Genomic DNA, 26,881 nt, shown 5'->3' on the forward strand with positions numbered 1-26,881 from the left:
CCTCTCCTTCCCCTGGCCTCTGCTTCTCGGTGTTTGGTTCTGAATCTCATCCCAAATTGCTAACTGAGATCTAAAGACTGAATGAAACCTATTTAAGTTTGTGCAAAAGTAATTGCGTTTTTTGTTTGTTTGTTTGTTTGTTTTTTTACCATGGAAAGTAATTGCAAAAATTGCAATTACTTTTGCACCAACCTAATACATATTTCACTGAAAATCCAAGAACTTCCGTATTTGCTTTTCTTTGCTGTAAATTGGGTTTATTAAAAAAATAATGAAATGAATTGTTCTGTGCTGGGAGGTGCTAAAGGTTTTTAATACAAAATTGTGGAAAACCCAAGCCCATTAATGCAAACCCTTCCTCTCACATCTTTGTGTTTCTAATGGAAAGACTTTTTATTGTGCGAAGAAAGGAAAAAAGGATCTTGTCTTCTAGTAATTGGTTATTTGCAGACTCCGTAAGTATATATACTGAATATTAAGGGTTTATAGCCCTGGGGTTTGTTCCTAAATGGGCTACAAGGAGTTTTACACAAAACTTTTGCTTAATGCTTTTTTGTATGTGGAGAGGACCCATAATCCTTATAATACTCTCAAAGATGGCTCAGAATCCCCCAAAATGCTAAAAATCACGGCCTAAAAAATTCCTGCTACTACATGGAATTTGCTTCATGTAGAGCTTGCCCTTACCTAAGGATACCTCTGCCTGCTGTGTATCTTAGTGATGGCAAGATCAAGGTTAACAACAGGCAGACACCCCACAGTAGTTTCTCTCTGAGTTGAATGTCTGACATAGTAAAATTCCGTCCATTGAAAGCCTTTCTTTAAAATGTTTGCTACAAATGAATGCACAGCATGAGATATTTAAAATAGTACCATATACTTTAGGATCAAACAAGCAAAAAATACTCTGATATAGTATGTGCTACATAAGCGTTTTTGTTATGTGCTAGGCCTCTCATAATGGATTTGTAGAAAATGACACAGAATCACAGTCATGCCCTAGTTTACAGTGCTCTTTTTGACCCGTGTTTTGGAAGAGTGATAGTTACCCTATTGTAAATAGCTTTCCTATTATAAATAGTAGTTAACATGTCGTGTATAAATTTCTGGTTTTCCACAAATATCCATGACCACAAATTGAGAAAGTAATGAGTTGTGACCAATAGTTAATATATTTTCTAAATTTAAGTGTACTACCACCACAAATAACTGCATTTTGGATTATTAAACTATCCACAGTAATTTAAAGTGAATCATCCTCTTCATTTATAGCTAAATTCTCTAGGCCAAAAGAAACATGGATTCATGTCTTGTATTTACTGTCAGATTTACATTATTGTCAGAGACATTTCATAAATAACCATTACGTTTCAGAGTTTTCTTGCTATTTTCAGTAATTAGCAATTTCTTTTTCTTTTCTTTTTTTTCTTTTTTTGAGACAGAGTCTTGCTCTGTCACCCAGGCTGGAGTGGTACAGTGGCACCATCTCAGCTCACTGCAACCTCTGCCTCCTGTGTTCAAGCTGTTCTCTTGCCTCAGCCTCCCGAGTAACTGGGATTACAGGCGTGTGCCACCACGTCCAGCTAATTTTTTGTATTTTTAATAGAGACAGAGTTTCACCATGTTGGCCAGGTTGGTCTTGAACTCCTGACCTCAAGTGATCTGCCCGCCTCGGCCTCCCAAAGTGCTGAGATTACAGGCGTGAGCCATTGCACCCAGCCCAGTAGTTATCAGTTTTACTCTTTGACACTTTATTGTACTTGATTATATCTACTTGTTTTCGTGTGTGTCTGCCCTACCAGCTCTTTTTTTATTGCCAGTTCCTGGGATCTTGCTTGATATAGTAACAGGCACTCAGTGAGTTCCTGTTGAATGAATGAATATACACTTTCTCAGTAATAACAGCTGTTTTAATTTTTACCTTCAATATTTACATATTGCATGCTTTTCAGTTGGGTGTTTCCTTTCTTGTTACAGTTTTACGTGTATGCTTATTCTCTTTAAAATGCATGTTTTCCAACTTTGAAAACTAACTTTGACTAATGCTGGTATCTCTCTTATGAGAGGATTTTCAGGTGATTTCTGTTCTACATCCTTGACTGCTTCTCCTCAGATATGACTTTGACACTCAGTATGCTTTCGTTGGTGATTTTTCTGGGCAGATCACCCTGCTGAAGCTTGAACAGAACACGTGTTCAGTCATCACAACCCTCAAAGGACATGAAGGTAGGCTATATTATCACCCAAGAGGTTTTTTTTGCCTAACTTGGACATCCAAATTCAGTTCTCTGCTACGTGGATTCATGAATGCTCTGTTCCTCATGATCTGTCAGATTTCATTTCGATTGGCCAGATATGGGATTTAGAGTGAAGACTAAGTGAAGGTGGGGTGATGGGTTCATTTCATATTGTTGAAATCCCTTCTAAGTTGCTTGTGTGGATAATACTTTCTACATTGCTTACCTTTTTAAATTAAGTTATGTCTGGCACATTGGTTCACACCCGTAATCCCAGCACTTTGGGGGCCGAATTAGGTGCACCACTTGAGGCCAGGAGTTCGAGACCAGCCTGGCCAACACAGCAAAACCGCCTCTCTACTAAGAACACAAAAATTAGCCAAGCATGGTGGCGCATACCTGTAATTCCACCCCTAGCTACTCGGAAGGCTGAGGCAGGAGAATCACTTGAACCTGGGGGGCAGAGGTTGCAGTGAGCTGAGATTACAGCACTACACTCCTGCCTGGGTGACAGAGTGAGACTCTGCCTCAAAAAAATAGAAATAAAATAAGTTATTGTGTTGAGAAGACCTTTAAAATTACTTCTAACTGGTAAAAACCTTTTGGAAAAATTGTTATTACTTTAAAAAAATTTGTCAGTTTCTAAGCCCCTGAGCAAGACCTGATAAATACAATTAGAAGAAATGTGTGGGCTGGTTCAGCCTCTGCTTGGGAAACATACCCTGCGTAGGGACTGAGGGAAAAGAATTACTGGGTGGAATTCCATTTCTGTAGTGCAGTGGGTTGGTGAAGCTCTGTGGAGGGGTTTTTAAAGTCCATTGATTGTACTGAGTGACTCGCCACATACACGTGTAATAAAGAGGTTTCATTAGATGCTGTATTGGGCCATTCTTGCACTGCAGTAAAGAAATATTTAAGACTGGGTAATTTATAAAGAAAAAAGGTTTAATTGGTTCGTGGATCTACAGGCTGTACAGGAAGCATGGCACCGGCATGCTTCTGGTGAGGGCCTCAGGAAGCTTACAGTCATAGCAGAAGGTGAGGTGTGAACAGGCACATCACATGACAAAAGCAGGAGTGGGGGTGTGGGGGTGCCACACACTTTTAAACAACCATATCTCAAGGGAGCTCATTTACTAACTCAAGGAGAGCACCAAGGGGATGGCACTAAATCATTCGTGAGAAATCCACCCCCATGAGCCAACTACCAAGCCCCACCTGCAACATTGGGGATTACAGTTTAACATGAAATTTAGAGGCCGTGCCCGATGGCTTACACCCGTAATCCCAGCACTTTGGGAGGCTGAGTTGGGTAGATCACTTGAGGTCAGGAGTTTGAGACCAGCCTGGCAACATGGCAAAACCCTGTCTCTACTAAAAATACAAAAATCATTAGCTGGACGTGTTGGCAGGCGCCTGTAGTCCCAGCTACTTAGGGAGGCTGAGGCAGGAGAATCTCTTGAACCCGGGAGGCGGAGGTTGCAGTGAGCCAAGGTCATGCCATTGCACTCCAACCTGGGTGACAGAGGGAGACTCCGTCTTAAAAAAAAATATATATACATATATATATATATACGAAATTTAGAGGGGACACGTGTCTAAACTATGTCAGATGCTAGCTGTAATGGATTGCAGTTTTCATACAGATCACAAGATCACATACTGATATGTGTCACAAAGTACAAGCTTTGAGGCCATCTGGTTTATGGAGAACTGGGGAGTTGCTGAAAGAATTAATGATGGACTTGTTTATGACCATAGTAAGCGTTTTAGTTGTAACAAGTTATAATAAATGTACACTATGCTTTCTATGTAATCTATTTAGGTGAAATGGAGTATATCAAATCAAGGACCCTGTAGGGGAAAAGAAGAAAAGAGAACAGCAAGTTAAAATAGCTTTGGACAGGAAAGCAGAGGCCCGTGAAGAAACCACTTTCTGTTTATGACTAATTCTCTCATGACCCCCAGGCTCGTCAGTTTTTTCAGAGTTGCTAAAGGCAGAATGAGTTCTGGTAACTACCAGAATGGTTACTGGTTTTCATGCTGAAAGACCATATTTATCTGCTCTTAAGCCTCTAACTGAAATGGATGGCACATAGATTACACAGGGTCGAAAGTCATGTGAAACTAACCCCTGAAGCCTTTGCAGAATATTTCTTTGTTTCTACTTTTGTTCTGTTTTTGGAAAGTGTATGTGATAAAGTAGTTTCTGTTTGCTTTTGAATATGGCATCATTAATTTTCTATATACCTACCAAAATTATTATTAGCTTGTGTGGCTGGTTCGGTTTTACTAAGTTGATTAATGTTTTTTCTAGACAAACAGCAGTCGATGAACAAGGAAAGGATCTACTGAAAGATATACCTGTAGAAAGAAAGATTTCCCCAAGGGTTTCACATTTGATAAGTTAGCCAATAGAAAGTATGAAATGTGAAGTTCAGATTTTTCAGTTAAATTATTTGGCATAATTATGTAGTGTACAAGAGACTTTTTTCTGTGGTACTTAATGTACTTTTCTTAAACCTAGACATCTTGGGGGTAAAACACCTGCCAGGTCCCAGAGACCCAGAATAATCTAGATTTTTTTTATCTTGTGTAGGTTGGACACAGTAAACTTTACTGGTTTTTCTCACTAAATATTAGTAACAATTTTTTTTCTTCAGTAACTTTTTCTGAACATTTCATATGTACGCTACTTTGTAATTTTTGGCACAGAACAAGGAAAAACTTCTTTAAAAATCTTTGTATGGCCGGGCGCGGTGGCTCACGCTTGTAATCCCAGCACTTTGGGAGGCCGAGGCGGGCGGATCACAAGGTCAGGAGATCGAGACCACGGTGAAACCCCGTCTCTACTAAAAATACAAAAAAATTAGCCGGGCGTGGTGGCAGGCGCCTGTAGTCCGCAGAAAGGCTGAACCGGAGGGAGTTGCAGTGAGCCATGGCCTGATGAAGCACCCGGGAGAGAATCCGTCTCAAAAAAAAAAAAAAAAAATTTTGTATTACAACAGGATTGAGACAGAGTCTCACTCTGTTGCCCAGGCTGGAGTGCAGTGGCGCTATCTTGGCTCACTGCAAGTTCCACCTCCTGGGTTCAAGCAATTCTCCCACCTTAGACTCCGGAGTAGCTGGGATTACAGTGCCTGCCACCATGCCTGGCTAATTTTTTTTTTTTTTTTTTGGAGAGACAGGGTTTCACCATGTTGGCCAGGCCTAGTCTCGAACTCCTGGCCTCAAGTGATTCAACCTCCTTGGCCTCCCAAAGTGCTGGGATTACAAGTGTGAGTCACCATGCCCAGCCCCAAGTAGTTTGATGCATAGTTGAAAATTCTAATCTTATGACTGTGGATAATGGTGCTGTCTTCTGTATGACTCATGCTGGCATGGTTGAATGACCCATTGTACACCATGAAGGTACCTTTTTGCTTAAAGACTCAGCTGGTCCTAGTTTGGTCTTCAGCTGTCAAATGTGTACATCCTGATGTAGACTTATATTTTACCTCTCCCCTGCGTCCCTCTCTCCCTCTCTCTCTCTCACAAATCCCTAGGTAGTGTCGCCTGCCTCTGGTGGGACCCTATTCAGCGGTTACTCTTCTCAGGAGCATCTGACAACAGCATCATCATGTGGGACATCGGAGGAAGAAAAGGCCGGACGCTCTTACTTCAGGGCCATCAGTGCGTGACCACTTGTGGGGGTGGGGAAAGAATCCGAGTTAGTGGGGAGCTAGTGAAAGGCATTAATAGTCTGATACCACTTTCTGCAAACCCCATGTTCTAAGATGGCAATTATCATTGATAGGGCTCAGTTCACTTTTAACTGCTTTCTGTCAGCCCCGAGTGTCTGATGTTTAGTAGCAAAAAACAAAACAAAACCAAAAAAAAAAAACAACAAAAAAAAACGAGTGCAGGGCTTTCTTCCTCCTTAGTCCAAAGAGCACTTGCCACTTTTTCTCTCAAGGAGTCACCCTGTTGAAATATCTGATTAAGGCAGGCATAGGATAGAGATGCAGGTGAGGACTTTGACCATGGAAGGTTGCATGTAACATGATACTAAGCTATTGTTGAGCTGGGAGCCTAACTTGTTTTTTGTTCTTTGTTTTTTTATTCTAAAAGATATTAAATTAAGAAATGTTGTCTAGTTTGACAGTAGAATTCACCTGAGTAATACCATTGTATATTTAGGATCTTGCCCTCTAGCCCTGAAAGAAAAAGAAATACATCTTCACCTTGCTTTCTTTTCTTTCCTTTCTGGCTAGGCTGCAGCTGTTACTATAATCACAGTCAAGCTGAAAATTAGCTGAGGAAACATATTGTACACAAGTATAACAGGCCAAGAGCTTGTTTCCTTGGGCATCCTAAGGGGTAGTATGACAGGCATGCAGGAGGGACAGAGGTCTTCACCCCATCTGTGTGTGTGTCTGTGTGTGTTTGTGTGTGCACACTAGTGATCTTTGTGGTGTTTGACTCCTTGTTCATATGAATTGTGTTCAGTAGGGGAGCTATACCTCCTTTGTTCTTGTTTCTGAACAAGTAGGTAAATCTTATGCATCTGAAAGGGAAATCATGGTGATTGGTCCCGAAAACCATAGCCCTCATCAAATCTCTGGCCTACAAATCTTAATGACTGATTTGAAAGTAGTCGTATATTTTATAGAAAGTATCATTCTGTATTATGAGTTATAAAATGCCAAGTAAAGTTTATACTAGAATTCATTTTACCATGCTAAATAGTCAGTGGTAAAATACCACTTGCTGATTTTAATGAGGAGAGTGATTTGAGCTAAATGAAGACAGTTCCTGTGTTTTTCCTCATGGAGACAAGTGACTGTTGTGTGTGCTGTTTGCAGTGACAAGGTGCAGTCGCTGTGCTACCTTCAGCTCACCAGGCAGCTCGTCTCCTGTTCCTCGGACGGCGGAATTGCGGTGTGGAACATGGATGTTAGCAGAGAAGAGGTAAGAGACAAGGGCAAGTCCAGGCTGATCAGGAGAGACCCCCAAGAACCTGGCTGCTTCTTGGCTTTTCACACCGCAAGCTGTAAATGCCGGTCCAGGTGCAGACAGTCCCAGCTTCCCCTTCTGCTAATGGGTTATTTCTGACAAGGTCCTTTGTGTCATTTTGCATTGCTTCCTCTGCTCATTTGAGAGTTTCTACCAATGACATGCAGTATATACAATCAGCATTTAGGCTGGTTCTCAGCCTTGAGCAATACACTGAGACAACACTTTGAGACAGATTTCTGGCATATCTAGGTATTTGGACTGCATAGAGGTCCTCCGAAGCACCACTGTGGTCCCATAGCATTCCTGTAGGAAACCATGAGAGATGTATCAGTGACTGCTGTCAGGGACATAGCTAAACACTTGACAGGTTTCTGGGAAAATACATTTCCATTTCTCTGCTTTTACTTCCCATTGAGTTCTAGTTCACTGAGGCCATGTCGACATAGTATTCTTTTCAGGTGACCTAATTTCTAACTTGGTTGGGCCACTAACTAGTTGTGAGATCTTATTTGGTTAAGTGCCTTAATTTCTCTAAGTATCTGTTCCCTCCTACATAAAGTGGAATTGTGGAATGAAATGACTTCTCAGTTGTCTTCCAGTTCTTTAGACAGACAGTCTAATTGTCTAAACAATCTCTCTCTCTCTCTCTTTTTTTTTTTTTTTTTGAGACAGGGTCTTGCTTTGTCACCCAGGCTGGAGTGCAGTGGCATGATCTTGGCTCTCTGCAGCCTCAACCTCCCAGACTTAAGCGATCCTCCCACTTCAGCTTCCTGAGTAGCTGGGGCTACAGGCATGCACTACCATGCACAGCTTATTTTTCAATTTTTTTTTTTTTTTTTTTTTACTAAAAATACAAAAAAATTAGAGACAGGGTCTTGCTGTATCATCTAGGCTGGTCTCAAACTCCTGGGCTCAAGCAATCCTCCTGCCTCGGTCTCCCAAATTGCTGGGATTATAGGCATGAGCCACTGTGTACATCCTCTTTTTTAAATATTTTGAAGAATGCTGCAGTTAATATTCTTGACCTTGTCATTGCGTGATTGATCAATTATTTATTTCAGACAAATTTCTGGAAATAGATCTTCTGGGTCCAAGGATATATACATTCTTAAGGCTTTTTATAGATGTCGTCAAATGATTTCCAATCAAGGTTTCCATTCTCATCTCTGCCTGTAGTGTCATTATCTTTCTTTTCTAAGTGACATCTACAACTTATCATGTTGTTAGCAAAAAAGTTGATTCCAGAGAAGATTTTAGACCATGAGGGATGTTAATGACTTACAGTTTAACTTCAGAAATATTTGTTGGGCACCTACAGGGTGTCCTTACAGTCGGGAAACTTAAGTGGATGTATATAATAAATGGCTTATTGATATTGCATTGCAGTACCTACTATGTTGCATGACATCACATGATCTGTTCAGTATCCTGTCCTTTATGGCAATATGTTGTTCAGTGTGCTGTGCACCATTGTAACAGACATTATGCATTGACGCAGAATTCCCACCAATCCCTGCACATGTGTCTGCTTTGTGTTGTCTCTGATTCTTTGTCTGATTCTCACTGATTAAACCTTCATTTTTAGCATATTCCAGTAGAAGTAATCAAGGGGCTTTCATCTATTTTTTTTAAATGGTGACATTACTCATTTCCAGACTTTATGGCTACCGTACACAAAGATACTTGCCCACAAGAAATTTGTAATCTAGTGGAAGAAATAGACTACCCTATAAATAATAAAATGCAATCCATAATACAGAGACGTACTGATTGTGAGATTTTTTGGTAACCTTGTAAGACAAGTTAGATAGAGGAAATTTGGATTGCATGTCTGCTGGTTAATTTCTCTTTCTGAATTTTCTAAAAATTATTTGGTAAGGCTTAGAATATTTTATTATTAAACACAGATACATTGGCTCAATAGTATAGGATATGGCCAGCGCAGTGGCTCATGCCTGTAATCCCAGTGCTTTGGGAGGCTGAGGCGGGTGGATCACCTGAGGTCAGGAGTTGGAGACCAGCCTGGCCAACGTGGTGAAACCCGGTCTCTACTAAAAAATATAAAAATTAGCCAGGCGTGGTGGCGGGTGCCTATAATCCCAGCTACTTGGGAAGCTGAGGCAGGAGAATCACTTGAACCCAGAAGGCAGAGGTTGCAGTGAGCCAGGCTCGCCTCACTGCGCTCCAGCCTGGGCAACGAGCAAAACTCCATCTAAAAAAAAAAAAATATATATATATATATATATATATACTACTATATTAGTAAAGATTTATTTGAACTGTGTTTTACATTTATCAGCTACTACTTATATGCATCAAGAAAAGCTGGTAGGCTGGGCGCGGTGGCTCATGCTTGTAATCCCAGCACTTTGGGAGGCCGAGGCGGGCGGATCACGAGGTCAGGAGATCGAGACCACAGTGAAACCCCGTCTCTACTAAAAATACAAAAAAAAAATTAGCCGGGCGTGGTGGCGGGCACCTGTAGTCCCAGCTACTCGGAGAGGCTGAGGCAGGAGAATGGCATGAACCCAGGAGGCGGAGCTTGCAGTGAGCCGAGATTGTGCCACTGCACTCCAGCCTGGGCGACAGAGCGAGACTTCGTCTCAAAAAAAAAAAAAAGCTAGTAAACCATTCTTGGCTCTTGGCCTATTGTTTTTCAATCTTATTCTGAGACAGCAGAAAACTCAGAGAGAGGCTGTATTCCCTGGATGATGAGGGGAGGAGACCGTTGGTGCCCAGCACCGCTGGCAGCTTTCCTGAGGGTTTCACAACTTAGATTTTAACCTGCTGTTTTTATCGTTGGTAAATTCTTTTAGAAAAAGTACTTAGAAAGTAGAAGTGGGATTCCTACCTTCAAAGTGCATCATTGTGGAGTGTATTTCTTTATCTAGGGAAAGAAAAAATAGTCCCATCAATCAAGGCATTTCCTGTGTGTGCAATTCACTGCATCTGTAGAAGAGACAGGAAGGCAAATTGTGTCAAAAAGATGCATTATTTTTAGTAGTTTTTTTTGTTTGTTTTTTAATAACTGAGAAAATATTGCAAGGATAAACGGGCTGTAATCTGTAAGGTTCTGACCCTGCCTTAGGATTTTTGGGCTTTTTTTATTTTTATTTTTATTTTTTGAGACGGGGTCTAGCTCTGTCACCCAGGCTGGAGTGCAGTGGTGCGATCTCGGCTCACTCCAACCTTCGCATCCTAGTTTCAAGTGGTTCTCCCACCTAAGCCTCCTAGGTATCTGGGGCGACAGGCTTATGCCACCATACCTGTACCTGGCTAGTATTTTGTATTTTTAGTAGAGACGAGGTTTCACCATGTTGACCAGGCTGGTCACGAGCTCCTGACCTCAAGTGACCCGCCCGCCTCAGCTTCCCAAAGTGCTGGGATTACAGGCATGAGCCACCGTGCCCGGCCTTTAGGGTTTTATAGGACTTTCTTAGACCAGGGCATAGAGGGTTGACCCCAGATCCTCTAGCTCTGCAATGCTTGCCTGGAATTTCTCTCCAAGTCCCCTGTCAATACTAACTGGAGCATTTACTACCCTCTGTGGCTTCAAGCACTACGCTGTCGAGTTGGAAGCAGATTTGCCTCCTTGCCAGATCATAATGAGAAGGGATCCTTTTTTGGAAGTAGGCACAAAATATAAATGAGCAAGTAACAATAATTAGAATGAATCTTCTTGAAAAGAGAACTTTATTTTAAAGCTAGTATATTAGAATGTATAGCATTTTATATACTAGTGCAATGTGATGAGTGCAGCAGTTAGTGGTAGTAGAACAATGGAATTTATTCTTGGCATATCTTTGTTCAGGTTTGGCAGGTGCACAAAGATTTAGAAAAGAGAGTGAACAATTATATCTGTAATACAGATAACAGATACACTCTTTCTTGCTCTTCTCAGCACAAAACAAAAGCTTCTCCTTAGATAATAAGTATAAGGATGGCTCATGTTAGCTTATAGTGTAATGCTATATTCTGAGTATTAAATGAAATAAAGTTAGGGGTATCTCTTATATTAAAATATGTTCTAAAAAGCTATTCGTGATTTTGATTTTAATTTGTTATCTCAAATTATTTTAAGCATATATTTTCATCACTGCAACCTCCGCCTTCTGGGCTCAAGTGATTCTCGTGCCTCAGTCACCCGAGTAGCTGGGACTGCAGACGTGCCACCAGAGACAGGGTTTCACCGTGTTAGCCAGGCTGGTCTGGAACTCCTGGCTTCAAGTGATCCACCTGCCTCAGCCTCCCAAAGTGCTGGGATTACAGATGTGAGCAATTGCGCCCAGCCAAAGTAATATTCTTTCTTAAACCTAAACAGAATCATGCTTCCTGAGGCAAGAGCTCAGATCTGTAGGTTGCCCTAGCCCGGGACCATGTTTGGAGACCCCCACAGGTAGAAGTGGATAGGCCTCATATACAGAGGCTGTGTGGAGCATAGGGATACACAAAGAGATGCAGGCTGGACTCCTGGATCTGCCCAGGATCTGCGTCTACTCATTGACAGTTGCTTTAATCTCTGAGCCAGTTTCATTGCCTGTAAAATAGGGATAGTGTTGCTCTGTATCTCCTAGGACATAATAAAAATTAAGTAAAAAAAAAAAAACAAAAAAACCATGAAATACTTGGCACATTGCCTGGACTTCGATGTCACTTACTGTATGCCACGTAGTACTCTGAACACTTCAGAAATATTAACTCACTTAATCCTCACAACCTTATGAGGTATATTCTACCGTTATCCCATTTTATAGATGTATCAGTCCATTCTCATGCTGCTAATAAAGATATACCCGAGACTGGGTAATTTACAAAGGAAAGAGGTTTAACGGACTCACAATTCTGCATGGCTGGGGAGGTATCACAATCATGGTGGAAGATGAAGGAGGAGCAAAGTCATGTCTTACATGGCAGGCAAGAGGGCATGTGCAGGGGAACTCCCCTTTATAAAACCATCAGATATTGTGAGACTTACTCACTACCAGGAGAATAGCATGGGAAAAACCCACCCCCATGATTCAATTACATCCAACTGGGTCCCTCCCATGACACGGGATTATTACAATTCTAAGTGAGATTTGGGTGGGGACACAGAGCCAGACCATAACAGTGGATGAGGAAACCTAGGCACAGAGAAGTTGAGTCACGTGCCTGAGGACAGTGCTGACAAGTGGCAGAGCCAGGATTTGAAGGCAAGAGATCTGACTCCTAGACTTGGTGATTATAACCACTTGCTATGACTATTAGAAATGAATTGAGAGGCCAGGCACAGTGATTCATGCCTGTAATCCCAGCATTTTGGGAGGCTGAGATAGGTGAATCCCCTGAGGTCAGGAGTTCAAGACCAGCCTGGCCAACATGGTGAAATCCCAACTCTACTAAAAATACAAAAAATAGCCAGGCATGGTGGCAGACACCTGTAATCCCAGCTACTTGGGAGGCTGAGGCAGGAGAATTACTTGAATACAGGAGGCGGAGGTTCCAGTGAGCCAAGATCACGCCATTGCACATTGCACTCCAGCCTGGGTGACAGAGCGAGACTCTATCTCAAAAAAAAAAAAAAAAAAAAAAAAGAGAATTTTACAGGCACGGTGGCTCACGCCTGTAATCCCAACACTTTGGGAGGCCGAGGCGGGCAGATCACTTGAGGTCAGGAATTTGAGACCAGCCTGACCAACATGGTGAAACCCCATCTCTACTAAAAATACAAAAAAATAGCTGGGTGTGGTGGTGGGCACCTGTAATCCCAGCTACTCAGGAGACTGAGGCAGGAGAATCGCTTGAACCCAGGAGGCAGAGGTTGCAGTGAGCCGAGATCATGCCAACGCACTCCAGCCTGGGCAACAAAGCGACTCTATCTCAAAAAAAAAAAAAAAAAAAAAAAAAAAATTGAGAATTTAAAAATGGCTTATCTGTATATATTTTTTAAATCCTTGCTTGAAATTGAATCACTTAAAAACATTAAAATGTTAGGAAATCCATTGATGTACTGCTTAACAGACATTGCTGGAGATAGAGGCCTTTTGTGTTAAAGGAATGCTCTGGGTAATTGAAACATAATTCAAATGCCAGCCCCTTATGAAGACAATCACTTTGATGAAAATGTACAGCTGGGCACAGTGGCTCAAGCCTGTAATCCCAGCACTTTGGGAAGCTGAGGCAGGCAGATCACTTGAGCCCAGGAGTTCAAGACCAGCCTGAGCAGCTTGGAGAAACCCTGTTTGTACAAAAAATTTCCTGGGTGTGGTAGTACATATCTCTAGTCCCAACTACGAGGGCAGCTGAGAGGAGGGAGGATCACATGAGACAGAGGTTGAGGCTGCAGTGAGCCATGATTTTGCCCCTGCAGTCCAGCCTGTGTGACAAAGCGAGACCCTGTCTCAAAAAAAAAGAGTGTAAATTTAATATAATTTACTAATTTCTTGATGATGCAGGTTCACCATTCTGACCACAAATGTTGCATGTGTGTTTCATGGTAATACAATTTTGTATCTGTAGAAAATTATTTCATGTAGGACTGAGAACGTTTTTCCTGCAACTATGTTCTTGCCTTCAATTCTACCCACCTTAGTCCCTTTAATCTGTTATGTCCTAGGAAACAAATTTTAAAAATTTGTGGATCAAACCAGGCCAATAATGTCATAAATGAGAGGCTAAGGGGGGAAAATGCAGACATTTCATTCAGTGATTTTTCTTTATTTTTTTTTAACTAAATTTTAACTCAAGAAAAATAGAAAATTTAATCCTCCTTCTGTTTTGGTTGAGAGTGAGATTTCTGAATTCCAGACCAGTAAAGTTTGTTTTAAGATTTTTATTTTAAGTAATACCTAATAGACACTGTGTGGTCAAGGAAAATAGAAAATCCAGCCATTAACTGTAGACAAAAGAAAGAAGTAAATTTCTAAAGCACTGAGCAATAATGGGCAAATTTGCAAGTCAGTTCTTTTTTACACTTAACATTTTTGTGCACTAAATTAAACATCGAATTCCCTGCTGCTAAGTGTGGAAAGTATGAATGAGAACAAACTTTCATCTATTATTCTGTTTCCATTAAAGCCGTCATTGTGTCGTCCTTAAAGCACATTAGCCCTTACTGAAGTTGTTTGGAGATGGCTTAGTGAATACATTTTTGTGCTGTTTTTTGGTCCACGTGACTGCGGTTTTGCAAGAGTTACCCTTGGGCATGTCCCAGACATAAGATTAGGAAGCTATACTTACTTTCCTTCCTCCGGCAATTAAATATCCCGTGCCATTGGCAGCACAGCCTGCTGCGTCTCAGGGACAGCGTCCCCAGGTAGTATCCCCACACATCACCAGCCTCCATCACCACCTGCCTTCCATTGATCACAGAAACAAAGAAGTAATTCCATATCAAGAAAATAATTTTTCTCACATAGATACATATCTCTTTATTCTTCTTTCATCCCTTCTCATCTCCAACATTCACCAGTTATTTAAGGAAACCTTTCTTCTATCTCAGCCTATTGCAGTCTACTTGTGAGTGCCTTCTGCACCCCCCCCTCAAAAAAAGACCTTTCTAATGTCTGTTATATGTAGAAATATTTCTAGTGACAGATCCAAAATAAGAAACAGGAAGGCCAAAAGTTTTGATGCAATAGGCGACAAAATGAAGAACTAGGGGCACCCATCATTCAAACCACCAAATATATTAATATATATTTTAGAAAAAATATTTTCTACTATTTTTGTTGCACCTATTTAATGCTAAGTGATTGGGGTTAAACAGGCTTTTTTTTTCTTTTTTCTTTTTTTTGAGACGGAGTTTCACTCTTGTCGCCTAGGCTGGAGTGCAGTGGTGCAATCTCTGCTCACTGCAACCTCCACCTCCCAGTTTCAAGCGATTTTCCCTCCTCAGCCTCTTGAGTAGCTGGGTTTATAGGCATAGGCATGTGCCACCACACCTGGCTAATTTTGTGTGTTTAGTAGAGATGGGGTTTCACCATGTTGGCCAAGCTGGTCTTGAACTCCTCACCTCAGATAATCCGCCTGCCTTGGCCTCCCAAAGTGCTGGGATTACAGGTGTGAGCCACTGCGCCCGGCCTAAACAGGATTTTAGCAGGTTTGTCTTAGAATTGAGTATAGTTTGTAATTTTTTGTTTAGAGAAATATTTTCTAATTTTTTGTTTTGTTTTGTTTTGTTTTTTGAGACAGAGTCTTGCTCTTGTCGCCCAGACTAGGGTGCAATGGCATGATCTTGGCTCATTGCAACCTCTGCCTCCTGGGTTCAAGTGATTCTTCTGTCTCAGCCTCCCAAGTAGCTGGGATTACAGGTGTGCGCCATCACACCCAGCTAATTTTTGTATTTTTAGTAAAGATGGAGTTTCACCATGTTGGCCAGGCTTGAACTCCTGACCTCAGGTGATCCACCTGCCTTGGCCTCCCAAAGTGCTGAGATGACAGGCGTGAGCCACCACACCTGGCCTATTTTCTAAGTTTTTTAACAAATTAATTTTGAGACTGCTTCCTCTGTTTCAACAAAAATATATTAAGAAGCTACTGTGTGACAGGCTGTGGCTAGATCAAGATGAATAATACCAAAAAGTAACTCGTTGGTTAGAGGGGAGAAGAAACGTGCACCAAGAGTTCCAGTATCAGAGCTTGCTGCTCAGTGAAGCTGCAGGATGCCTGTGTGGCCCCAGGAGGGAGGGACCTGCTGCTGTGGCTGGGAAGGGAAGGGGGGCAAATCTGCCAGCATAGTCCCTACCCAGAGCAACTAGGTGATGGGATTTTGTCGGATCTCTTCTATTAGTCACCTGTGACCCCACAAGCCTTTCCAAGTGGTAGGTCACCAGATTCTGCTGCATGCACTGGGTTTCTACTCAACTGGATTTAGAGTTCAAACATCTTTGGCATAAAAAAGAAATACATAAAGACAACCCTAAGGGTTCACAATAAAAACCGATTTACTCCCTCCTATCTATAGATTACAAATTGAACACCCTGTAACCGTGGCTAAAATTGTCATGATTACTCAACACACAATTAAGGCTGGGCGCAATGGCTCATGACTGTAATCCCAGTGCTTTGTGGGGCTGAGACAGAAGGATTACTTGAAGCCAGGAGTTCAAAACGAGCCTGGGAAATATAGTGATATCCTGTCTCTACAAAAAAATAAAAATAAAAAGTTAGCTGGGCATGGTGACACACACCTGTGGTCCTAGCTATTCGGGAGGCTGAGGCAGGAGGATCATTTGAGCCTGAGAGATCAAGCTTGCAGTGAGCCATGTTCACGACACTGCACTCGAGCCTGAGTGACAGAGTAAGACCCTGTCTCAAAAAAGACCCCCCCCCCACACACAATTAAACATAATATTGAATATGACAACTAGCTAGAATATTTTGTGGAATTAAAAAGAAATGCTAACTGGCCGGGCATGGTTGCTCATGCTTATAATCCCAGCACTTTGGGAGGTCAGGAGTTTGAGACCAGCCTGGGTGACATGGCAAAACCCCATGTCTACTAAAAATACAGAAATTAGCCTGGAGTGGTAGTGCATGCCTGTAGTCCCAGCCACTTGGGAGGCTGAGGCAGGAGAGTCACTTGAATCCAGGAGGCGGAGGTTGCAGTGAGCCAAGATCACATACTGCACTCCAGCCTGGGAGACAAAAAAAAAAAAAAAAAAGAAGAAGAAAAGAAATACTAACCCTGGCAAGGTCTAGAACTGTTGGATTAATTTTGAAACATGGGAGTAAATATAGACACACTGATGTTGCCTTTGACTTTCTGCTCCCCCAGGCTCCTCAGTGGTTGGAAAGTGATTCTTGTCAGAAATGTGAGCAGCCGTTTTTCTGGAACATAAAGCAGATGTGGGACACCAAGACCCTGGGGCTAAGACAAGTGAGTAGCCACTGTCGAGTCATCGCTGGCTTGATTGTGTATTTCACTATTTGCATACTTAATCTGGGGTTTTTTTGAAACACACTTTGTTTTTGCAAAGCTATTAATTCCTACATTTTCTCTGTCTTTATCATTGTGTGACTAACAATGAGGAAGACCTTTCCCAGGGCCGGTGAGACTGTTAACCTCGCTGTTCCATTGCTTGTCCTGTATTGGAAAGGCAGGAGTGCCTAGAAAATGCTGAGAGCCTGTTTTTAAATAGATAAAAGATCTTTCAGTTTAAGACTATTACTTATTAAGGTCAGTGTTTTATGCTAGCCAAGAACAAAATTAGAATAAATTAAGTCATACAGTTATATACCTTATACTGTCACAAACAGATAAAAAGTAATAATTTAGTCCTCACTTGAATGCCTGACCCTATGAGTTTTAGATTATTTTAAATTGTTCCCTTATAAGCATACCTGGAATATTTTTATTAAGCATGTTTTGAGTACTGTTTTTGAATTTTTTTAATTAAAGAAATATGTTCCAAATAGCCTGTAGATTTCAAAGGTGCTGTTAAAGGATTCTTGTAATACTAAAGTTCTACCAAAAAAAAAAGCAGGTAAGTAAAAAAGAATGCTGATTTTATTCTTTTTATTATTGGTTGCACCTCTATCTATGAGAGATTAGCCTAAACTCTGTATGTGTTAATAAACTTTCTTGGCCCTGCATGGTGGCTCAGGCCTGTAATCCCTGCACTTTGGGAGGCCGAGGCGGGTGGATCACCCGAGGTCAGGAGTTTGAGACCAGCCTGGCCAACATGGTGAAACCCCGTCTCTACTAAAAATACAAAAATTAGCTGGGTGTGGTGGCGGATGCCTGTAATCCCAGCTACTCGGGAGGCTGAGGCAGGAGAATCACTTGAACCCGGGAGGCAGAGGTTGTGGTGAGCCAAGATCGCGCCACTTCACTCCAGCCTAAGTGACAGAGCGAGACTTTTAAAAAATAATTAATAAATAAAATCTAAAAAATTTTACTCACAGAGCTACTCCACAGTGAGGTCTCATATGAGACTGGCAGGCAAGAAGGGAATTATTTTAGTACTCAGACCATTATAAAGCTCTGAAATAGCACCTGAGTTCTGTCTGTCATTAGCCAAGTTCTCACAATGCATGGCTGATGGTAATTAGTGCAGTATGATTAATAGGTGAAGTATTCCCTACTTCTAAAGGAAACACAGAGAAATGGATTTTACTTCCATTTATCAACAGTTAACAGAAGAGAGAAGAGGTGCTGGTCACTAAACTTTTGGTGGTAAAAGAATATGTCAAAATCAGTAATAATAATTGGACTATTTTGTAATGTTCTTGAGGCTTATTTCCAGAATCACAGTTTGAGAGATTTTAAAAAATAGCAAAACATATGATTATGGGCATTAGTTTCTTAATGAGAGCATAGTGTATTTAAAACTTATTTTAGGCCTGGTGTGATGGCTTATGCCTGTAATCCCAGCACTTTGGGAGGCCAATGTGGAAGAGTGGCTTAAGCCCAGGAGTTTGAGACCAGCCTGAGCAACATGATGAGACCCCGTCTCTATAAAAATAAATAAATAAAACTTATTTTAAAACCCTTTAGGCTGGGCATGGTGGCTCACACCTGTAATCCTAGCACTTTGGGAGGCCGAGGCAGGAGGATCACTTGAGTCTAGGTGTTCAAGACTGGCCTGGACAACATAGCAAGACCCTGTCTCTACAAAAAAATCAAAAAATTAGCCAGACATGGTGGCAGACACGTGTAGTCCCAGATACTTGGAAGGCTGAGATGGGAGGATCGCTTGAGTCTAGGAGATCAAGGCTGCAGTGAGCCATACGCCATTGCACCTTTGCATTCCAGCCTAGGTGACAGAATGAGACCCTGTCTCTGAAAAAAAAAAATAATGCCTTTTTTATGATGGAGGAATAAATTTTTCTTTCCCTAAATCTACAGTGATTAGGCTCCTAAATGAACTAAATTTAGTGTTAATAATATTGTTTGTTAACATGTAGACAGATAATATGATGAATGAAAAGCAACATTTGACCAGTACAGCAAAGTTTTTTGGAAATCCTTGACTAGTGTCAAAATTGTCTATCTTGTGAATCTTAATTGATACATTGAATTGGGGTGATTACAATTCAAGGCATATCCTCCCCACTCCTGTTACCCTACTCTAGAGGGAAACCATGTGCTTTAAAGCAAAAGCTAGGCCAGGAGCAGTGGCTCACGCCTGTAATCCCAGCACTTTGGGAGGCTGACGCAGGTGGATCACGAGGTCAGGAGTTTGAGACCAGCCTGGCCGACATGGCAAAACCCCGTCTCTACTAAAAATACAAAAATTAGCTAGGCGTGGTGACAGGCACCTGTAATCCCAGATACTTGGGAGGCTAAGGCAGGAGAATCACTTGAACCCAGGCGCCAGAGGTTGCAGTGAGCCGAGATCACGCCACTACACTCCAGCCTGGGTGACAGAGTGAGACTCCATCTCAAAACAAAACAAAAAGCAAAAGCTAACACCCTGTTTTCCTCCTCCTGGTCACCCGTGAAGCATCACTGCAGGAAATGCGGGCAGGCTGTCTGCGGGAAGTGCAGCAGCAAGCGCTCAAGTTACCCAGTCATGGGCTTCGAGTTCCAAGTCCGAGTTTGTGATTCTTGTTACGACTCCATCAAAGACGAAGAGTGAGTGTTTGCATGTTTTTGTCTCATTGCCTCTTACTACATCTGTCTAATGGTTCTCTGAAATGTGAAGAGCTTCAGAAGTGATAGGATATGTTTAGCCATGTGTTTGTTTCTCCTGAATTTCCTAAGCCATTTTATTTGTTGTTTGTTTTTTTGAGACAGAGTCTTGCTCTGTCACCCATGCTGGAGTGCAGTGGCATGATCTCGGCCCACTGCAACCTCCACCTCCTGGGTTCAAGCGATTCTCCTGCCTCAGCCACCCAAATGGCTGGGATTACAGGCGCCCCCCACCACCTGGCTAATTTTTGTATTTTTAGTAGAGATGGGGTTTCACCATGTTGGCCAGGCTGGTCTCAAACTCCTGACCTCAAGTGATCTACCCACCTTGGCCTCCCAAAGTGCCAGGATTACGGGCGCAAGCCACTGCACCTGGCCCCTAAGCCATTTTTGAAGAGAGGACCTGCCCTAGCTTTATGACTTAAGACCACGACTGTGCATCTCAAGTTGCCCCTCTGACTGGGCAGCTTTCTCCTGAACACAGTGAGGAATGCTAAGTTACATGGCCCAGTAACTGAGCGGGCACCCTGAGCCTCCGTATCCCACTGGCTGCTGTGCAGGGATAAGTCCACACACCTGTGGATGGCAGTGGTTGAGCTGGTTCTCTATAAAAGTATCCAGTGCCCAGACCTTTGTTCACACATGCATGTAAATTTACTTGGAAAGCTCTAGAGACCAATGTTTTTTCTTTCACAAAAATCTGGCCTAGCAGTCTATTCTTAAATTGCTCTTTGTGTGTAAAGACACATCTGTTTGTATACCCCACTCTGCCCTGACTTTTAGGCAAATCTATTAGGACAGAACCACCATTTTCTTTCCTTCTCTTTGAATCATCTTTTAAAGCAGCAGAGGCAAATGTTGGCAGAGGTCCACATTGGAAAGCTAGTGTATCACGACTGGTGTTGGTAAACGAACTAGTGATGGGATTGGGGCAGCTGGGCTTTGAAGCCGGTGCTGTAAGAGGCACTGCTCCTGTGCATGGCAGAGGTTTCAGGGAAAACGGCAGCTCTCTGATGAATGTTTTGCCCATGCTGTATGATTTTATTCCATGCAGTTCTTCTTTTATATTGAAGATTTATGTTTTTATATCTAGGAATGTATCAGCCTTTCCAGTTAAAAAAAAAATCAGTTATTTTGGGAGTTTTATAAAACAGTCTTGTGATTTAACATGCTTTCTGTCATCATTAAATTATAAGGTTAGTTTTCAAACCATAGCCACAATTTTAGGAGCAAATTGTAACACTATTATCATAAGCATTTACTTTTTTTTTTTTTTTTTTGAGACTGAGTCTTGCTTGATCACCCGGGCTGGAGCGCAGTGGCACAGTCTCGGCTCACTGCAGCCTCCACCTCCCAGGTTCAAGTGATTCTCCTGCCTCAGCCTCCCGAGTAGCTGGGATTACAGGTGTGTGCCACCACACGGAGCTAATTTTTATATTTTTAGTAGAGACGGTGTTTCACCATGTTGACCAGGCTGGTCTTGAACCCCTGACCTCAAGTGATCCACCCGTCTCGGCCTCCCAAAGTGCTGGGGGTACAGGTATGAGCCACTGCATCTGGCCATATTTGCTTATTTTATGTTGCTAAAAAAGCTTACCCCATTAGCTCTAGGTACAGTCAAGTAAATTTTCAGTGATCTCTTTTCTCTTGTTAGTCGGACTTCTCTAGCAACCTTTCATGAAGGAAAACATAACATTTCCCACATGTCCATGGACGTTGCCAGGGGACTGATGGTGACCTGTGGGACCGACCGCATTGTAAAGGTAAGCTGGCTAATTGTCAGCATCTCAGTTGAGATTGCCCATTATCATGCTGTGAATGTGCAGGAGACAGTCACTCTTTCTGATTGGCAAGCTTTATAAGCAACTGATTGCCAGTTTAAAACCTTGAGTAACAAATTGCTTGCCTGTGAGTTTCCATGCACTCAGTGGTGGTCAAGCCCAGTGGCACCTCCCTCTGCAGTGTCTGTCTGGCGGAGTGAGTCTGGCACCCTGTATATCCCTATGGGTGGAGCTGACCTCAGGGTTTTCCCTTGCTGGCCTGGGCCCTCACCCCTGACCCATCTCAAGACATTTCTACCCTTGCCAATGTTCCTTTTCATCCTGGGCAGAATGCGTCCTCATTATAAGGAATAACCAAACATTTTAACAATTAAATCCCTGGGTCACTAACACATAAATTGAAATGAAGTGTTTCATACTTAGTACCACTCTTTTTTTTTTTTTTTTGAGATGGGTCTTGCTCTGTTGTCCAGGCTGGAGTGCAGTGGCACAGTCATTACTCACTGCAGCCTTCACCTTCCAGGCTCAATCAGTCTTCCCACCTCAGCCTCCCAAAGTAGCTAGAACTACAGGTGCCTGCCACCAGGCTTGGCTAATTTTTGGGGGATTTTTCGTAGAGATTGGGTCCTACAGTGTTGCCCAGGCTGGTCTCAAACTCCTCCGCTCAAGTGATCCTCCCACCTCAGGCTCCCAAAGTACTGGGATTACAGGCATGATCCACCATGCCTGGCCTAAGTACCACTCTTCAGTGGTGAAACTGTGAGATACTCTATATTCCTGATGGGCTTTTCTAAAAAAAAAAAAAAAAAAAATTGAATTTATACTAAAACATTATTATGATATAATTCTATGTGTAAAGACACTACCTATATGCTTTATTCACATTTTAGTGAACTACATTGTTTTATCTTTCTGAAAATCTTTTTGTTTGAGACAAGGTCTCGCTCTGTCACCCAGGCTGTAGTGTAGTGGTGTGACCTCGGTTCAGTGCAACCTCTGCCTTCTGGGCTCAGGTGATCCTCCCACCTCAGCTTCTTGAGTGGCTGGGACCACAGGCATGTGCCACCACACCAGGCTAATTTCTGTATTTTTTTTGGTAGAGACAGAGTTTTGCCACGCTGGCCAGGCTGGTCTTGAACTCCCGGGCTCAAGCGCTACACCCGCTTTGGTCTCCCAAAGCGTTGGGATTACAGGCGTGAGCCACCGTGCCCAGCCACCCCGCCTCTTCCTATAAATCTTAAGGGGTTATGAAAGAAGAGAATGAGAAAATTCATTATTTTGACACCTTTTCAGGTTTAACAGTCGTTTGTTTGTCTGTGTTGACTCTCACCATTAGACCTGGTTATCACTGCTGCCGTTTCCGCGTTTCTTCCTTCCTTGTAGATCTGGGACATGACGCCTGTGGTGGGCTGCAGTCTGGCGACTGGGTTTTCTCCACACTGATCTGAGAGCTGGGCGTCGTCCACACCTAAGAACAGCAACTCCACCAAATGAAGTCCTTCTCACGCAGCTCCACAGCGCTGTCTCGTGAATGGACAGTAGCCACTTACAAACAAATCAACATTTTTAAAAAGAAAATGTAAAGATGTGTTTTGGGGCATTTGTGGAACTTACCCGTGGGGACTAATATGGAAAAGGTCTATCCGTAGTGGTTCCCTGAAGACTGGAATTACTTCAGCGAAACTTCCCCATGAACAGCTAATGTGTAGTGAAAGAATGAGCTAGCAAATGAGTTTTAGCAGGGACAAAAAAATCAAACAAAAAAGTGAATGCTTAGAACTTTCTCAAAGCAGTCACAAGTACAGACACTTCACTTAGCCTAGGGGGCCTTCCAGGGTTCTTGTGGCTGTTGTCAGAGCAGGAGCTGGGGGAGGGAAGACTTGTTCTCCCTTTCTTGAGGGTGGCATTAGGAACTTAGGAAACCAGAGACCTTTCCCTATGAGCTGGCAGTATGTGAATATCCTCTACACTTAGTTATTGATAAACTTCTTAAAGAGATCTGTTACTTTCAGGTAGTGCCATAATCTGCACTTAGCATTGGCTTGCTTCAGTTGTTTCTCTTCCCAGCCAGTATGCCACAGGTGAACTTTCGAGGTTGTCATTAAGTAAGTTGTGAAATTTCTGTAATAACCAAGGCAGTCCTCATTCTTCCCTTTCCCCCATATTCCTAGGACAAAACTTTTTTATGGTGCTGTTAACATGGGAGTCACACAAGCCGCCTGACTTTTTCTCATTGCCGTTAGTAATGACCAATGGAAAACCCAGCCACCATTGTGATGCAAAATGATCGGTCTGTTGCCTGAAACAGCCCAGTCCTCTTAACTGAAACAGCATTCTACTTGTTCCACGATGAGCCTCTGCAATATTCTGGCAATTTAATATATCCCCTACAAAAGCACTCCACAGCTTTTACACTGTTTTGACTTTGAGTTATAACTAGTATTATTCATGTTTTCATAAAAAGAAGTTAGTGACCCAGAGCTGTAATCATCCATCAGGTCTTCCACAATAATTCCCAACTCGTAAACTGCTTTCCTAACAAGTAGCAAAAGCTGTTGTTCATAATGGCATTTCTAAAGCTTTTGGGCACTGTGTACCAGGATGAGGAAGAGAAGAAATGAGGAGCCTGTCTTTTAATATTCCAGTATTTGTGTGTTTGATTTTTTTTTTGACAACAGTACATCTATCTATTTCTCTAGGGATATGGAAGTAAGTGGAGAAGGGCCTACCTTTTTAAAGGACAAATATAAAAATAGATAGCAACAGTATCTTTGCTAATCTTACTAATGGATATTGATTAAAAAAAAAAAAAAACCTCAGTACTGCATCACTGTGTTGGGATCATACCAAGACAATAGGGTCATTCCATATGATAAAACTAAAGGACTGAATTTGTTTTATAATGACGTCTTAGAGGGACTGAAAAGTTTAAGGAGGCAATCAAACTAAAATGTCTTAATGGCTGTGTGACACACGTAAGGAAAGGAAAGGGGGTCAGGCACATCATGTACTGGAATGATCTGCATTAAACGTTGACTTGTCTTCAGAAACAAGACTGAAGGGTTTTGTTGTTCCTTAGAGTTTTCGTGTCACATCACCTAAAGCGATTTCTTTTAAAAACTTTCTAGACTCTTTGCAAAATGTATATTACTAGCACAGTTTGGAAGAAAAATTGAGTAGTGGTAAGTTTTGTTCAAGCACAATGTTGAATGTTAAGCTTCCTGTATTAATTTTAGTTCAGTTAATGGTTCAGCCCATACAAAGGTGCTATCCTAGGGATTTTATGAAGTCCTGAAAGGAAAATAGAATATGATCAATTCCTTGCCCTGTGGAAGAGTGCAGAACTGTGGTTTTGTTTTCCTTTGACTTCTGTAAAATGTGACCGTTTGACATCTGTGGTAGATTGAACCGACTATCACAGCTGCTGAGTTTACTCCACAGCTTTCAAACCTTTTTTATTTTAAGAAATTCTTGAAAAAACCCTATGTTCCATGGGAACATAAAGTTATTATAGTGCCTCCTAAGGGGTTAATATAAATCAAGGAGGAAGTTTATATTTAAGGAAGAATTGGAGTGACGTATCTTAGAAAAGGAAAGGCAGATGTTTCCATATAGCTTGCTCTCCACCAGGCCTATCATCATTTTTCTTTTTGGAGACAAACATGACAGGCTTGTCTTGTCTCTCTCACATGCTAGGTAGCAAATGGGGTGATATTTTTATAGAAGTGGGCAAAAATTATTTTCTCAATTTTACTGAGTAGGCACAGAAGAAAAGTATAGATAGGCTGATCGTTATTGCCTTATTTTGACTGCATTTCTCTTAAATGGATCATTTAAATTAGTTCTTCAAGTAACAGTTTACTGGTCGTCCCATTCCTGAATATGCAGGCTAATTTGTACAGATAGGGATTAAGGAATACAGACTATTAGAGAAGATCCTTATATTTAGATCTGGTGTATATGTGATAAGGAAATGCCAATTCTTCATTATAAACAAATTTTAAAATTGTTCTTTCTTAGTCCAAATGATAGCAATACCCTTATAGCATTAGGTAGAAACAAATTATTCATTACATTGTAAATCTCTTTACTATGTCCTAGTTCTGTCCTGCCACCAAAAGGATATAAAGAAATACTATTGCTCTAGAATGTATCACTTTGTTCTCCCATGAAAGAATTCAGTTTGTTAGTACCTATATTTTTAAACTGGTGAAACTGACCCAAATATGTAATAAATACCATAGTAGCTCAAACCCAAGGAGATATTTTTCTAAAGTCAGTTTTCATTAAAGTACTTTCTACTTCCGTTATTGGATATGGTATCTCCTAAAATGTAAAAAAAAAAACCTGTTACTATAACGATAAACCATCTGCTCATCGTAAGTGTGAGGCTTAACAAATAAGTAATACATGCTATATTTATTCAAGTGTCTATTGCTTAATTGTTAATTGTGAGCAGATTTATTGAATGCCTATTCTATTTTCTGCAGTTTACAATACAATAACTCTTTGAGTAAGTTGAAGTTTAACTGTGCAACAAATTTGTATTAGAGTACAACTTAAAGTGTTTTTCTCTATAGCCTTTTTTGACTGGGGAAGCAAAGGGTAATGTTAATTAGTACACTTTGTTCTTGTACTAGCTATGTTTCTATAAGATATGGTGCCCTGTGTATCCCAGAGATGCTAGAAAACTTTGTTCTTTGCTTCTATTTGTGGGTTCTGTTTTTGTGGGGTTTTTTTTTTGGGTTTTTTTTTTTTTTTTTTTTGAGAAAATGTAGACAATAAAACATTCCTTGCTTACTATGTTTGCCTAATATCACTTCTGTTGTAGTCGGCCTGGACATAGGGCAATAACAGTAACAACTATTTATTCAGCACCCTCTGTGTGCTGGGTGCTTTCACTACATTATCTTACTCAATCCTGGCAACACTTGGGCAAGGCATTATTCCTCCCATTTTACAGATGAGAAAACCAAGAGAATTTGTGTTATTAAGTCTGTCTTTCTGTCTTGAAAGCACATGCCTTCTTCCTGCCTCTGGCCTGAATGTGCTAGCATGTCATTTGTGTTGTCTGTAAGGGTGATGGGTATTACTATCTCTGCTGCTTGAGGTAGCAGTCAGCATAGTGCAGGATATTTAGGCTTTCTGACTACACAGCTATCTAGTGATACCAAGATCAAGCTCTACTTCTCCTCAGCAGCTCAGTTTTGTGAGTGAACACGTGTGGTTCAGACCCAGAAGAACTGATA

General features: G+C 41.6%; 1 protein-coding gene across 2 annotated transcripts in view; it reads left to right on the forward strand.

Moving 5' to 3' along the window:
- Positions 1 to 26,881, forward strand: part of WDFY1 (WD repeat and FYVE domain containing 1) — an 86,368-nt gene that overhangs the window by 44,376 nt on the left and 15,111 nt on the right. The window contains exons 6-12 of one of the 2 annotated variants that reach the window (XM_032754347.2): positions 2,114 to 2,226; positions 5,783 to 5,909; positions 7,082 to 7,187; positions 16,993 to 17,094; positions 19,664 to 19,794; positions 21,506 to 21,614; positions 23,016 to 26,435. In XM_032754347.2, coding sequence (XP_032610238.1) covers positions 2,114 to 2,226; positions 5,783 to 5,909; positions 7,082 to 7,187; positions 16,993 to 17,094; positions 19,664 to 19,794; positions 21,506 to 21,614; positions 23,016 to 23,075 — 748 coding nt within the window. In that variant the 3' untranslated portion in view covers positions 23,076 to 26,435. Of the gene's footprint in view, positions 1 to 2,113; positions 2,227 to 5,782; positions 5,910 to 7,081; positions 7,188 to 16,992; positions 17,095 to 19,663; positions 19,795 to 21,505; positions 21,615 to 23,015; positions 26,436 to 26,881 lie in introns of those variants that run through there. The other variant, XM_032754346.2, reaches the window with a different exon arrangement.

Source organism: Hylobates moloch, unplaced genomic scaffold, assembly GCF_009828535.3.
Source record: "Hylobates moloch isolate HMO894 unplaced genomic scaffold, HMol_V3 SCAFFOLD_1, whole genome shotgun sequence".
NCBI classification, from domain to species: Eukaryota; Metazoa; Chordata; class Mammalia; order Primates; family Hylobatidae; genus Hylobates; species Hylobates moloch.